Source organism: Cutaneotrichosporon oleaginosum (assembly GCF_008065305.1).
Source record: "Cutaneotrichosporon oleaginosum strain ATCC 20508 chromosome Unknown ATCC20508_contig01, whole genome shotgun sequence".
In the NCBI taxonomy this organism is placed as follows: domain Eukaryota; kingdom Fungi; phylum Basidiomycota; class Tremellomycetes; order Trichosporonales; family Trichosporonaceae; genus Cutaneotrichosporon; species Cutaneotrichosporon oleaginosum.
The window spans coordinates 355,265-368,169 of record NW_027072170.1 but is presented as its reverse complement, the minus strand read 5'-3'; the positions used below and the strand labels follow the sequence as shown (position 1 = coordinate 368,169).

At 58.3% G+C, this 12,905-nt stretch overlaps 6 protein-coding genes across 6 annotated transcripts; 3 read left to right on the top strand and 3 right to left on the bottom strand.

The window, feature by feature from the left end:
• Positions 1-59: 59 nt before the first annotated feature.
• On the bottom strand, positions 60-1,773 carry COLE_00159 (uncharacterized protein; the record flags this gene model as incomplete). Its single annotated transcript, XM_018422356.2, has 2 exons — positions 60-1,120; positions 1,278-1,773. The coding sequence occupies 2 exons, from the start codon at positions 1,771-1,773 to the stop codon at positions 60-62; spliced, it is 1,557 nt and encodes a 518-aa protein (XP_018281008.1).
• Positions 1,774-1,978: 205 nt separating this feature from the next.
• Positions 1,979-5,440, bottom strand: COLE_00158 (uncharacterized protein; the record flags this gene model as incomplete). The annotated part of the gene is made up of 8 exons (XM_018422357.2): positions 1,979-2,329; positions 2,376-2,462; positions 2,500-2,793; positions 2,831-3,380; positions 3,414-3,721; positions 3,763-4,094; positions 4,129-5,189; positions 5,223-5,440. The coding sequence occupies 8 exons, from the start codon at positions 5,438-5,440 to the stop codon at positions 1,979-1,981; spliced, it is 3,201 nt and encodes a 1,066-aa protein (XP_018281009.1).
• Positions 5,441-6,631: 1,191 nt separating this feature from the next.
• COLE_00157 (uncharacterized protein) lies at positions 6,632-9,003 on the top strand (the record flags this gene model as incomplete). The annotated part of the gene is made up of 10 exons (XM_018420014.2): positions 6,632-6,639; positions 6,676-6,793; positions 6,826-7,633; positions 7,676-7,827; positions 7,870-8,019; positions 8,056-8,147; positions 8,183-8,492; positions 8,529-8,610; positions 8,647-8,702; positions 8,743-9,003. 10 exons carry the CDS (start codon positions 6,632-6,634, stop codon positions 9,001-9,003), a joined length of 2,037 nt encoding a protein of 678 aa, XP_018281010.2.
• Positions 9,004-9,030: 27 nt separating this feature from the next.
• COLE_00156 (uncharacterized protein) lies at positions 9,031-9,672 on the top strand (the record flags this gene model as incomplete). Its single annotated transcript, XM_018427419.2, has 1 exon — positions 9,031-9,672. The coding sequence occupies one exon, from the start codon at positions 9,031-9,033 to the stop codon at positions 9,670-9,672; it is 642 nt and encodes a 213-aa protein (XP_018281011.1).
• A 62-nt stretch (positions 9,673-9,734) lies between these two features.
• On the bottom strand, positions 9,735-10,463 carry COLE_00155 (uncharacterized protein; the record flags this gene model as incomplete). The annotated part of the gene is made up of 2 exons (XM_018422358.2): positions 9,735-10,089; positions 10,135-10,463. 2 exons carry the CDS (start codon positions 10,461-10,463, stop codon positions 9,735-9,737), a joined length of 684 nt encoding a protein of 227 aa, XP_018281012.1.
• Positions 10,464-10,669: 206 nt separating this feature from the next.
• Positions 10,670-12,876, top strand: COLE_00154 (uncharacterized protein; the record flags this gene model as incomplete). The annotated part of the gene is made up of 3 exons (XM_018420721.2): positions 10,670-10,793; positions 10,845-11,340; positions 11,379-12,876. The coding sequence occupies 3 exons, from the start codon at positions 10,670-10,672 to the stop codon at positions 12,874-12,876; spliced, it is 2,118 nt and encodes a 705-aa protein (XP_018281013.1).
• Positions 12,877-12,905: the final 29 nt, after the last annotated feature.

Here is a 12,905-nt window from a genome sequence, read left to right as displayed (position 1 = left end):
CAGAGTGGTATGCATGCAAATCTACAATACGTTGCGATGGTGGTTCCCTGTCACGGGTGCTACGCCGATTCCTCTTCGGCGTCAACAACCTCGTACTTCTTGCCGCGGATGCCCCAGATACCCCAGTTGGTCTTGACAGCAACACGCGTGTCCCAGTCCGCAACCTCCCACTTGCGCGATGCGAAGGGGTTGGTGCCGGGAGTGAGGATGAGCTCGAACTCGTCGCTCACACCCTCAATAGGCGGTATCGGCTTGGTCGGAAGCTGCACGTTGGAGGGGTACTCGGACGGCTGACCCGGCGCAGTGGTAGGCGGCTGGGTGCCGAAGATGGCCGAAACATCGCGCGCCAGGTCCGTTGGCGAGAAGGCGGTAAAGAAGAGGCCGCACTTGGTCTCGAGAATGTTCTGGAGCGTCGACTTCCAGCTGGTCTGCGCCTGAACGAGTGGCTGCTCCCCATTCTTGGTGTCGGGGGTCGGGTTGTTAGGATCCAACAGGCTCTGATCGGGGAAGCCAAGTCCTGGCGAGAAGGCAAAGAAGACATCCTGGTACGGGTCAAATGGGCCGAGCTGGTTGTGCACGGCCTCATATGGCGCCTTGAGCGAGATCAGGCGCAGCTGCGGCGTCACGTTGACTGTGCAGCTCGGCACGCCGTACTTGGACCCGTCCTCGGACATTTTCAGGTGCTGGCGGCCTGACTTGTTCACGAGCGGGATGCCAGCCTCGGGGCCGATAAAGTAGACATTGAAAGGCGTGCGAGGGAACAGGTGCGCCAGCTGGAGCCAGATGTCGGCAGGCAGGGTCGACTCTCCACGCGCCCCGAGCAAGAAGATACGGAACGGGGCCATGGGCCGAATGTCAATGTCCTCGGCAGATGTGCCAGGAGGCGGGTGCAGAATCGAGTGGATGGCGGCCATTGATCGCCGGCCCTCGGTGGTGATCCGCCCGTTGCCTGCCGTGAAGGGGCCATTCTGGTGCAGCACCGACAGCACCGAGATAGGGTAGGTGAGGAGCTTGGAGACGTGACGCATGGCGCGCTGCGAGTTGATCGACACAAACCCACGCGTGAAGAAGAAAGTGTCCCACGTCTGCAGGTTGACCGCCTGCTCATACGGCTGGACACCTGGGATCAGCGCGAACTCAGCATGACGCCTCCATCGTCGCCGACATCTAAATCCTCCGCTGATACGCCAAAGCAACCATTGCAGTTACGACGGAGATTGCAATCGCATCATGAACTCGCACACATACTCGGGCGCGGGCCGCAGCGCAAGACTCACCAGGCATGTTCTCATACTCGACTACGCGCCGACCTGAGCGCAGGTCGTGCTCGTCCTCATTAACCTCACGAAGGCGCGGGCAGGACTCGGAGTGCTCCTCGTGTCCCTCCTCCCAGCGTTCACGGGTCGCGTGTGTCGGGAATCCGCAGTCTGGGCACTCGTACTTGACTGCCTTGGTCTCGTGGTACTTTTCGTAGCTCACGGGGCACACGGCGTACGTGCGGATGCGCTCGCCCTTTTCCCGCAGCGCCTCGAACGGCGACTGTGAGAGGGGGTGGAACAGATCATCCTGCTCCAGAATCACGGTCGGCTCGGGGGCGGCCTCAAACGGCCCAGAGCGCCTCTTCTTCTTGCCAAACAGCCCAAAGAAAGTTCGCGTTTGCTGGACGGACAAAAGCGGTGTAGGAGAGGCGGCAGCGAGAGGGACCCGGAGGAGCGGAGCCGTAAGAGGCCGACGCGCAGTGCGCAGGAGAACGCGGCTTGAGGCCTGGCGCATGACTGTGGACGGGTTAAGTGGAGGACGGTGGATGAGATGAGACGCCGACCGAACTATTGAACAGCCGCGGCAGCCTCCGAAACATATCACGTGACATCCACCCACGTGCTCCGCGATTGCTCATGGAGGACGGGATCCGAAGGGGTAGCGGAGTAGTGTAGATGAAAAGAGATGTTGCATGCTATGAATGTCTTACATGTCAGGCCTATGGGCTGCGGACGTCCTCCATCGGCTCGCCTTCACTGTCCGATCCACTTCCCGACTCGCTCCCCTCAGAGCCAGACATGTCCGCGTCCTCGTCACCGCCAATCTGTGGCAGCTCGTGGCGCTCCGTCTCAAATGCAAGCTCCTTGAATCCGGCCTCAACCTCGTCTGCCTTTCCGGCGTTAACGGCAACGGCGCCGATTGAGGTTTCGGAGTCGAACAAGGGTACGTAGTACTTGCCAATAGCGGCGCGGATATCCTGTTTCGTGACCTTAGGGATCTCAGCCAGCATGTGCTGGCTCCAATCCTTGCCAATACCCTTGAGCACCTCGTCAAGATACGCGGTCGTTGCCTGTGGTCAGTGTGGTACAAGAAAACTTTAGCTATCTTCGACTCACCGCAGCTCCCACAGTCTCGGACTTCTGGGCGTACGAGTAGACCATGCTCGCCTTAGCAGCGTCGATGACGTTCTCATCCAGCTCCATCTAAAGTCAGGATGTCACAACTGAGCGGTTCGCTTACCGTCCCATCGGCGATCGAGCGCATGATCTTGCCGGCCTCCATGAACGCTGTCATTGCGTTAGGCGACCGGTAGACCCGGAAACCAACAAAGCCCGACTCCTGGTCGATTGTGACGTGTGCGCCGTAGGCGAGTCCAGCGCCACGGATCGACTTCCACAGATATGACTCCATGGCGTTAAGAACCGACTGGGCGACGCTGAGCGCCGGCACGTCGGGGTGATCCCAACCGCGGGGACCCTTGGCCGCGTGCGACGAGTAAGAGCCCTCGATGGAAGCCATGGGCACAACGACAAGCTGGAGTAAGCATCTGGACCTGTGTCTGTGAGCTCACCTTCTTCGAAGGAGCCTTGCCGAGCTCCGTTAGAGTTGCAGCGGAGGTTGTGAGAGGCTCCAGTGCAATCGCCTCCTTGACCGGGATGAAGGACTTCGCAAGGGTCGACCGCGGTTCCGAGAGGGTGCGAATGTCGCCGTACACATTGACGCGCATCACACTCGGATCCACAAGCTTCTCAACAAGAGTCTCCATGGCCCTGATCACCTTCTGAGGAGACTCTTTGAGCTCATCAGAGATGCGTGGGATGAATTCAAGCTGGTGGAGGAGGGACGCTGCCTCGGACGTCGACTTTTCGATGTCAAAGCAGAGACGGTTGCACCACTCCCGGGCGACCTGGTCGCCGTCACGCTTCTGGGCAGGCAGATTCTGGAGCTCCTTGGCGACGAGAACCTCCAAGCGCTCCTTGGTGAAGACGGAGTTGAGCAGGACGTCGCGGAGCCAAGAGACGGCCTCGGCGTACTGCGACTTCTCAACCTTGATGAACACCGAGAAAGCCTCGGAGAAGCATGAGCGCACGGAAAACTTTGAGCCCGAGCTGACGGTGAGGCTGGTGTGAGCGTGGTCAGTGAAGGAAACTCACTCGTTCAGCTGGTTAATAACTTCCTCGTGAGTGAGCTCAGTGCCGTCCGGGCGCTTGATGCCAAGGCTGAAGAGGCAAACTTGGAGAAGGGCCATGTAGGGCATGAGCTCCTGAGGCAGCTTGGATGTGTCGAAGAGCACGCCCACGCTGACAAAGTTGGACTTGACATCGGCGAAGTGCGCCTCGTACGGAAGAGGGGCGCCGTCGGCGTCGATGTAGCGCTGAACTTCGCCGTTATCGCACCTCGCTTTCCCGTTCTTCGCATTGTTGATCGCAGTCTCCACTGGAATCCAAGTGAGCTCCGACGGCTGGGATCAGCTTGCCTCACGAATTGCCACGGCAAGCTCACTTTGACAGTAGGGAAGACGGTCAGCATCTCCGATGGAATAGGCTTGTCGCTCTCCTTTTGCGCCCATTCAAGCTTCTCCTTGAGCTTCTTGAGGCCATCTTCGCCCAGGTTCTCCTTCTGCTCGGCAATTCGCTTCTTCTCCGATTCCTCAAGCTCGCGAGCAAGCTTCGCGGAAGGCTTGCCGATCATGGCGATGGAAGGCGCAGATGCGTACCACTTGTCGAGAAGCGCCGTCCACTGCTCAGCCGTCCACGACTCAAGGATTGCGAAATCCTTGAGCTCGTCAAACGCCTCAGGAAGGTCCTTACCATCCTTGTCGCCGTACAGGAAGTCTAGAATGAGTTACAAGCGATATGACCAACTCACCCTGGATGACAACGTCCGCGAGAACGCTGGAGATGGAGGTCTCCATACGGTTCAGCATTGCACGCTTCTCGCGGCGCAGGATTGAGGCCATGCGGGTCATGTCAATGCCCTCGTCCTTCACGATGCGCTTGAGCTTGTCGAAGAAAAGCTTGGGAAGGTCATTGAGGTGCTTAGTGGGCACATCGCTGAACATGACCACGTGCTCGCCCGCATTCACTCGGCTCTCACCGTAGAGATAGATGCTGGTCGCGTACGGCTCAACGATCTCGATAAACTCCTTCTGCAATGGCGACGTGGCAGAGTAGGTGAGGTAGCTTCCGAGAATGTCCAGCGCAGTCCCCTCGAGGAAATCAGTGGGCTTGGGGCCGAGGTATGTGATGAAGAGCTCGCCAACTGACTCATCCTCCTCCATAAACTCGACGGTCTTGACCACTGACTCGCGAATGGAGATGGGCTCGGCGGTAGTCGTCTCCATAAAGGGACGCTTCCAACCAGGCGGAGGCTTGAAAGTACCGTTGGCCTGCTCGCCCTTGCTCTCAAGAATCATTGGCTCAATCGTCTCGTTGAGAACCTTGAAAAGGGCCTGGACGTCGACGCCACCGTCAATATGAAGATTGAGGTTGTGGGGGACATAGTACTTTCCATGGTACTCGCGGATCTGCTCGGCAGTCAGCACACGGAGCGCCTTGAGCAAACCGCCCGTCTCAGAGCGATACGCGGAGGTCGGAGGGTAGAGGGTGCGCTGCAACTCCAGAGCCATACGGTCGTACGAAGTGTTCTCGCGCGCCTGCATCTCCGAGTACACGACGCCGGCATCCTCGCCTGCACTGTTGATGTGGTGAATCTCGGTTACAAATCCGGCGTCGGTCATAGTAGCGTGGAGAATGTGGTCCACAAACACAGGGAGGACGTTGAGGAACCCTGTTGAGCCTGCCGTGTTGATGGTGTACGCGGTATGGTCGTTGGCAGTCCACGCGTTTGTGCCATTTGAGCCGGCGCGGTTGGCGAGGTTGTCCAGCACACCTTTGTACGGATAACGCTTGGACCCGAGGAAGATTAGGCTGTGGTTAGCGTGGATCTGCTCATGAGCTCACTGTTCGAGAGTATGAGGTCGGCCGGTGTCGTCAAAGATCTCAGAGGCGATGACAAAGTAGCCGTTGGTGATAGGGGACGAGTGGTTGCCGAGTGTGACAGTCAACCCGGTCTTTTCACTCCTCCACTTGGACACGGTGACTGGAGCATACTTGAGGTCAATACTCTGAAGGAGCTTGAAGTTGCCGTAGTCGCGCGAGTGGGTGGAAGTCGAGGGCATGGTGTTGACTATCAAGCCGTTGGCAGGGGTAATGGGAGATGTGGAAGTATGGGCGTGACGAAGCGTGGTGTTGGAGAGCCGAGATGTGCTCAAGGTGGAGGACAGGCGCAACGACAGCCGAGGAGCCGGTGATTTGCGTGTTACGGGCGAAGTGGAAAGAATGGAGCGAGGAAGATGAAGCTTCCGAGGGCGTAGGGCTGGTAGCATAGACTAGTGGGTTGTACGCAGCAGCGGCGTTGTCGAATGTCCAAGAGGTCGCAAGCTCGCAAGAGGAGGTGAGAGTGAGAGAATGAGTAAGAATGCAAGAGAGATCCCGAACGATATCGAGGGATTGAATGCGCTGAGCAGCAACTTGCATTCGGGTTGCGGAGATCCCTGTATCACTCCGTCGTAATCGACTTACAAAATTCAAAAGCGCAATACGTTCCATGATATTCTGGTCTACAATGCCACTCCAACAGCAATGCCCTCTACCGGTGTTGAAGCCAGGTTAGATCTCAACGCTGCAGAAATCCACCAACTCAGCAGCTGAATGCTGTGAGCCTTGAGTCACACCTAATGCTAATGAAGCCTTGTCATATTGTCATCCGGCACCGTCGTTTTGACGCTGACGGTATCCCCTCGAATCGTCATAGATTGGGTTGGGTGGCAACTTGTTGTGGCGGGAACAAATCGGAGCTTGGACATCGGCCTCCACTTTCGTCAGTCGGTTGACTAACCTCTCTCGACATCATCGCTCTGACCATCGACCGCTACGACCTCGTCTTTACTCCCCTTTTCCTCACGACATGAGTCGCGCCGGCATCTCTTCGGTCAAGCGACGCGCTCGACCACAAAACCCACTCGCGCCCTTCAAAGGCAGGAGTAAAGGTAAGTCAGCTCAAGGTGGAGGTAGGAGGAGTGATCGCTGACATCATAGCTGCCCCGATCGATCTTACCGCCTCGCCCATCTCTGTTCACTCATCTCTTCAAGATGATGACGAAGAGGAGGACGAGTTGGAAGAAGTAGAGATCCCTGCTGCAGCGTCGGCGTCAATGCCAGGCACTCCTGCCACCGGTACGCCGGGCGTCGGGACAAGCGTTGGAGAAGGCGGATATTCAGACAGCGACGATGAGGGCGGCGAGCGCGTCATTCGACTCGAGATCGGCGGCGAGACTGAAGAGGAGAAGGCCAAGCGTATCGCTCTAGCCATGCGCAAGTAAGCTAAGACGTCTCGGCCCCTACTGATGACCAGGAAGCCCATGACCGCCAAAGACCGTGCGATTCGCCTTGAAATTCACAAAATGCACGTTATCGCCCTGCTGGCATCGACGAGGATACGCAACAAATGGGCTTCGGATGAGCTGCTTCAGGTAAGCATGACAGAAACCTACGCTGACTCAAGTGTCGCTTGCTCTCCCTCTGCCCACTCCGTCTCGCCGCCGACCTGGTCGTCTCCCCCAAACGCTTCCCGGATCGGGCACAGCGGAACCGGCTCTTCCTAGAGGCGCTACAGGAGCTCGTGACGTGGTGGTCGCAGGACTTCTTCGACATTTCCGACCCGATGTTAGGTCTCCGCACGAGAACTTGGGACGACATGCAAGAGATCATCGAGCGCATGCCTCGCCTCTCACGCGCCGAACTTCTCGGTGGTGTACTGTCGAGAAGAACCGAGGCGCCCAGAACCGAGACGCCAAAGAGCAAGAAGGGGAAGGGAAAGGACAAGAATAAGATGGAGGATCCAGTTCTCGCCGCGTTAGAGGAGGAATTAGGCGGTGAGCGCCTGCGCTCAGTCAACTCTCTAGCGAAGAAGGCTCTGCAACAAGAGGGATCACGCGATGTTTCGGCCCTGCTCTTCGTTGCGCTTGCCCGTGCATGCGGTTTGGGAGCGCGCTTAGTCGTCAACATTCAGGCTGTGCCTTGGCGAGCTGAGAAGGTTGTCGCAAAGAAGAAAGGTGCTGGAAGCGGGGCGCGAAGCGCAGCTCAACGCCAGGGCATGGGCGATGACTACAGTGGGAGTGAAGAGGACGAACTCGAAGAAGTTCAGATCCCAGGTGCATCTGGCGCTGAACCGTCACGGAAGAACAATTCGAACTTGGGTAGCGCCAGACAGCCAAGCAAGCCTAGAGACTCGGCAGACATGTACCGCCTTCGTCAACCCAAGCCACCACCACAGACCGTGGGATCCAAGCCGAAGCGCAAGAAGCAGGAAGGTGAGTGTCAATTGTGCGCGGTTGATCCGACTGACTAGTTAGACATGATGGCCCAGCCGCCAGTCTTCTGGGCGGAGGTGTACAATCGCTCTGATCAGCGCTGGGTGCCTGTCGACCCCGTGAACGGCATAATACGGAAAAAGGCGCACTACGAGCCGCAATCGGACAGCGGGCCTGTTCGCCTCGCTTACATTGTTGCGTTTGAGGAAGGCAAGCTGAGCATGTTGGGAGAATAGCTGACGACAGATGGTTATGCACGAGACGTAACCTTGCGGTATGCGCGAAACTTCGCAGCCAAGACGTGCAAATTGCGTCCTCCTGTCAAGTCGGGGGAGCCGGACTGGTGGCCTGAGATTGTTACATTCTTACAACGGCCACTGCGCTTGGTGAGCGATATGGATCCGAGCGACGCTCACGACCAGAACCGAGACGATCTCGAAGACGCCGAGCTCGAGAACAGTCAGGCGTCGGAAGGCATGCCGCAGCACATGTCCGGCTTCAAGGATCATCCCATGTGAGATTCATCATACTAGAGAGAGCTAATGTCAGTTACGTTCTCGAGCGTCACCTGAAGCAGCACGAGGTGATACAGCCTAAGCGTGAGGTCGGGAGGTTTAAGGGAGAGCCCGTTTACCGCCGTGCCAACGTTCTGGCTTGCCGCACTGCGGAAAATTGGATGCGTGTAGGACGTCGGGTCAAAGATCGGCAGGAGCCGATGAAGTGGATTAAGCAGCGCGCCGTCACCATCCAGAAGCGCCGAGCACAGGAGCTTGCCTTGCAAGAGACGGGCGAGGCTATTCAGCAAGGCTTGTACGCTGAAAACCAAACTGAGTTGTACATTCCGCCGCCCATTGTCGACGTGAGCTAAGTTACGAGTCGTTCCACTGACGACCAGGGCAAGATCCCGCAAAACGCCTTCGGCAACATTGATCTCTACGTCCCGACAATGCTACCTGCTGGGGCCGTCCACTTGCCTTGTGAGTGGACTCTCTCATAAGAGTGACTGACTCCAGACAAGGGCATTGCGAAGGTGGCCAAGAAGATGGGTGTCAGCTTCGCAGAAGCCGTTGTAAGTCACATATTCCATCATGGACAGAGCTGATAGGCAGACATCCTTCGAGTTCAGGAAGCAGCGAGCCACGCCAGTCCTGACCGGCATCGTTGTGGCCGCAGAAAAGGAGGAAGAGGTCCTCGCCGCGTACTGGGAGTCGAATGCCGCGGCTGAAGAACGCGAGCGTACGAAGCGCGAGGAACGGGCTCTCAAGCGCTGGGTGAAGCTCATTAATGGCATCCGCGTCCGTCTGCGCCTCCGCGCAGAGTACGGCGAGATCGATGATGTGGGTAGTGGTTATCTGTACTCCGAGAACTGACAACAGGAAGAAGAGCAGCAAAATCCTATGGCGAGAGCTGGTCCGCAGCCGACTCGAACTGCTGGATCCGTCATTGCCCTTGCCAATCAACAAGCTACATCAGCCTGGGCTGACCGAGTACGCAATCCATCCCCAGAGGCGAAGCCTCGCGTCGTGACCGACGACGACGTCAAGGATGCCACGCCCGCTTCCAGGCGAAGGGCTTCACAGTCAGCGACCGTGGACAAATCGCGGGACATTGAGTTTGAACAGAACGAGCCTGTGGAGAACGGCCAGATGGAGGTAGACGCGGAGCGTCAGGCTGCGCCTCCCGCTTCAACAACGCCAAGAATCACTCTGAGGATACGATCGCAAGCTGCTACGTCTGTTTCGCCAACCCCAGCTCTTAATCGCTCTGGGCGACCGAAGCGAGTTGCGGCAAATGGCAAAAAGGCTTCCGCAAAGAATTCAAACACGGCCACGCGCTCGGCACGATCGAGGAAGCGAAAGGCGAGTGACGAGGAGGATGAAAGTAAGGCGGAGGAGAGTGGCGGGAGTAGCGGTCTTCCGCTGCAGCGGAATGGCCGTCGCAGTGGTCCTCCTCCTGCCCCCAGCGGACGTGTGCTCAGGAGTCGTGCAGTCAAGCAGAGCCTGCGTGAGCCGTCCAGCGAATTGTCTGAGGAGGAATGAAGGGAAACGGTGAAACTGTATCCAATACCTGTATCATGCTACATTTGTTACAACACTTTGCGCTATGCTGCCACCTTGGCGCTGGAACCCTTGACCTCGACCTTCTTCTGCGCTACCTTGGCGGCATCCTTAACTCCTGCAGCCTTGGAGTCCGGGCTTGGGGCCTTCTTCTTCTTCTTCTTGAGGAGCGCGGCGCTCACGGCGGACCGAACGTTGTCCTTGATCTCACGGCTCTCCTCGAGGAACTTGTTGTCCTCGAACTTGTGCTTCTTGCGCGCAAGTTCCTCGACATCGACCTCGCCTACATCGCCGTTTGAGCTTACACCGAGCTTGCGCTCCAGTGCCTCAAGCTTGGCACGCTCCTCTGCCTTGGCCTTGGCCTGCATCTCGTCCCAGCTCTCGATCAGCTCGGCTTGCCTTCCGTTAGCATTGCCTCTACAATAGCGTTCCAGCAAGACTCACTTTTGGGCCTCCTTGATAGTGCCGAGCCGCCGACCATTCAGGTCCTTGCAGCTGTCGTAGTTGGTGCTCTTGCTCGCACTCATCCGCCCGCCCTGAGAACGAAGGTTGGCACCGAAACCACCCTTGCCGCCGCGAAGACGAGGAACGACCTCGATCTCCACTATGCCGTTCGTGTTCAACTCGGAGAGCGGAGTGTCCGCGTCGACGATGCGAGCGCGTGTGCGGAGATAAGCGTCCCAATCCGGGAGAAGGGATCCGGCGCGCGCCCTGGGCTCAACATTGAGGACAGTGACGCCCAGCGGGGCGGGAAGACGGAGATGAATGCGCATGTCGGGACACGAGCGGAAGAGGCGACGCAAGTTCGAGATGAGATGAAGAGTGTGAGAGTGAGGACGCATCGGAAGGTTGCTCAGCTGATCATCGTTGGGTGGCGACTCTGTGTTTGCTTCCGCCCCGGTCACGTGGTTCAAAAGTTGAGGTCGAGAGAGTGGAGGGACGACAACTCACCGCACTCACCATCAACAACATCACCATCATGGGACGCAAGAGGAGATCGAGCGGAGCCGCTGCGCCCACTAAGGCCAAAGAGGCTCCCGGGGCCAGTATCAAGAAGATCGAGTCCTACGAGGACACGCTGCAGGAGGGCGGCGTCGACGATTGTGAGTGACCTGCCCCCAATCACACATGGTTTGCTGCCCCGCTGACAATAGACATGTTCAAGCGCGATCAAATCAAGTTCGACACCCGCGATGACGAGTCTGACGACGATATCGGCGCTAATGGCGAGGAGGTGCTTGGCCTGAATGTTCACAAGTTCCGCCGGGACGAAGACGCCGATGAGGAAGCAGACGAGGAGGACGAAGAGGAGTGGCCTGAGCCGAAGCAACTCAAGCGACTCTCGAAAGCAAAGCCTGACCTCTCAACCAAGGGACGATTTGGAAAGGAGGAAGAGGACTCGGACGACTACTCTGAAGAAGAGGAGTCGTCGTCGGGGTCGGAGTCTGAGGAGGAGGGTTGGGGGCGGCAGTACTACTCCCGCCCTAGTACACGGCGCGAGAAGGAAGACGAGGGGACGTATGACGAGAAGCGCGAAGAAGAGCGCGAGCTTGAGGAGAAGGAGGTGCGCAAGCTGCAGAAGCGAGCGCGTGAGGCCCTGTCCGGCGCTGAAGACTGGGGTCTGGATGATGTTGAGGTCGAGTACGCTGCGTGAGTCCCCTCCACCCCTTGAACTAGACTGACGATAGTCCTGAACAAGAAGAGCAGGGAGAGGAGGTGCGCTCCGTGGTGGCTGCTCCGGAAACGGATGATGCGTCGACGCTGCTGCGCCACCTCGCCAGCCACGAACCGCTCAAGCTGGCACTCGCCCGTGACTTCCCTCTGGTTCTCCGCAAGCTGCAGAAGACGAGTTTTGGCATCGCCAAGATGGAGGCGGAAGCTGAGGGCGAGGAGACGCTTCACAAGGGCCTCGGATATCTGCACTACCAAACTCTTTTGACGTACGCCACGACACTTGCGTTCTACATCCATCTGTGTGCGCTTCCCGCAGACGAGCGGCCTGACCTCTTGGCCCACCCTGTGATCAATCGCTTGCTGGAGCTCAAGCAGGGGCTTGCAGCTCTTGAAAGCCTCGACTTTGACGCTGGCTCCGTATCGGACAAGGGGCCAGAGCTCTTCGTGCGCCCAGGCGAAGAGGACGACGAGGACATGACCGAGGCGAAGCACGAGCTTATGGCGCGTATGCTCGCCGGTGAGCTCCCGGGAACCGAGGGTATGACGCTCGACGACTTCGATGCGATGGACGACGAGGAAGGTGACGAGTCAGATGGCAACCTCTGGCACCAAGCTGGGCTTGAGGACGACGAGCTCGACGGGCTACTCGCAGACCAGGTTGCGCCGCTCAAGATCAAGTCCAAGAAGGAGAAGAAGGAGAAGAAGAGGGAGCGCGGACGAAAGAAGAAGTCAAAGCCTACGACCGGAGAGGGGGAGGATGCGGTTGCGGCAGTAGCGTTCACTCCGCTGGCCGAGCCCGAGTTTGTCGCTACCAAGAAGAAGAGCAAGAAGGTGCCCAAGCTGTCAGCCGAAGACGAGACATTGGGCGACTTGCTCGAGCTTACGGACGCGGACGCGGGCGACAAGGAGCATCGCAAGCGATCGCTCCAGTTCCACACGCAGCGCATCAACAGCATGTCCAACCGCCGCTCAGCTGCTCGCGAGCGCCGCGCCGGCGGCGACGACGACATTCCGTATCGCTCGCGGCAGGCCGCGCGCGACGCTGCTCTGCGCAAGAATGCGCCCAAGGGCGACGGTGGCGAGGATCTTGGCAGCGAGTGGAGCGAGAGCGACCGCAAGCGCGCGCGCGAGGTGCGCGACGAGCAGGAAGACGGGACCAACGAGGCTCAGGAATACTACGATCTCGTGAAGCGGCGCAAGGTCACCAAGGAGGCCGCGAAGTCAGAGGCGCACGAGGAGTTCCGCGAGGCCAAGTTTGCAGCCTTTGAGGACGAGAGTGCCGAGGGCCCACGTAGTGTCTCGCGCGCCATCGAGAAGAACCGCGGCCTCACGCCAAGGCGTTCCAAGACGGGGCGCAACCCGCGTGTCAAGAAGAAGCTCGCGTACGAAAAGGCCAAGCAGAAGGTTGGGAGCCAGCGGGCTGTGTACAAGGGCGGGCAAGCGGCATTGGGTGGCGCGTACGCCGGCGAGAAGAGTGGTATCTCGACCGTTTCCAAGTCGCGCAAATTCTAGGGTGTATGCACTTGATTATCATAGATCAC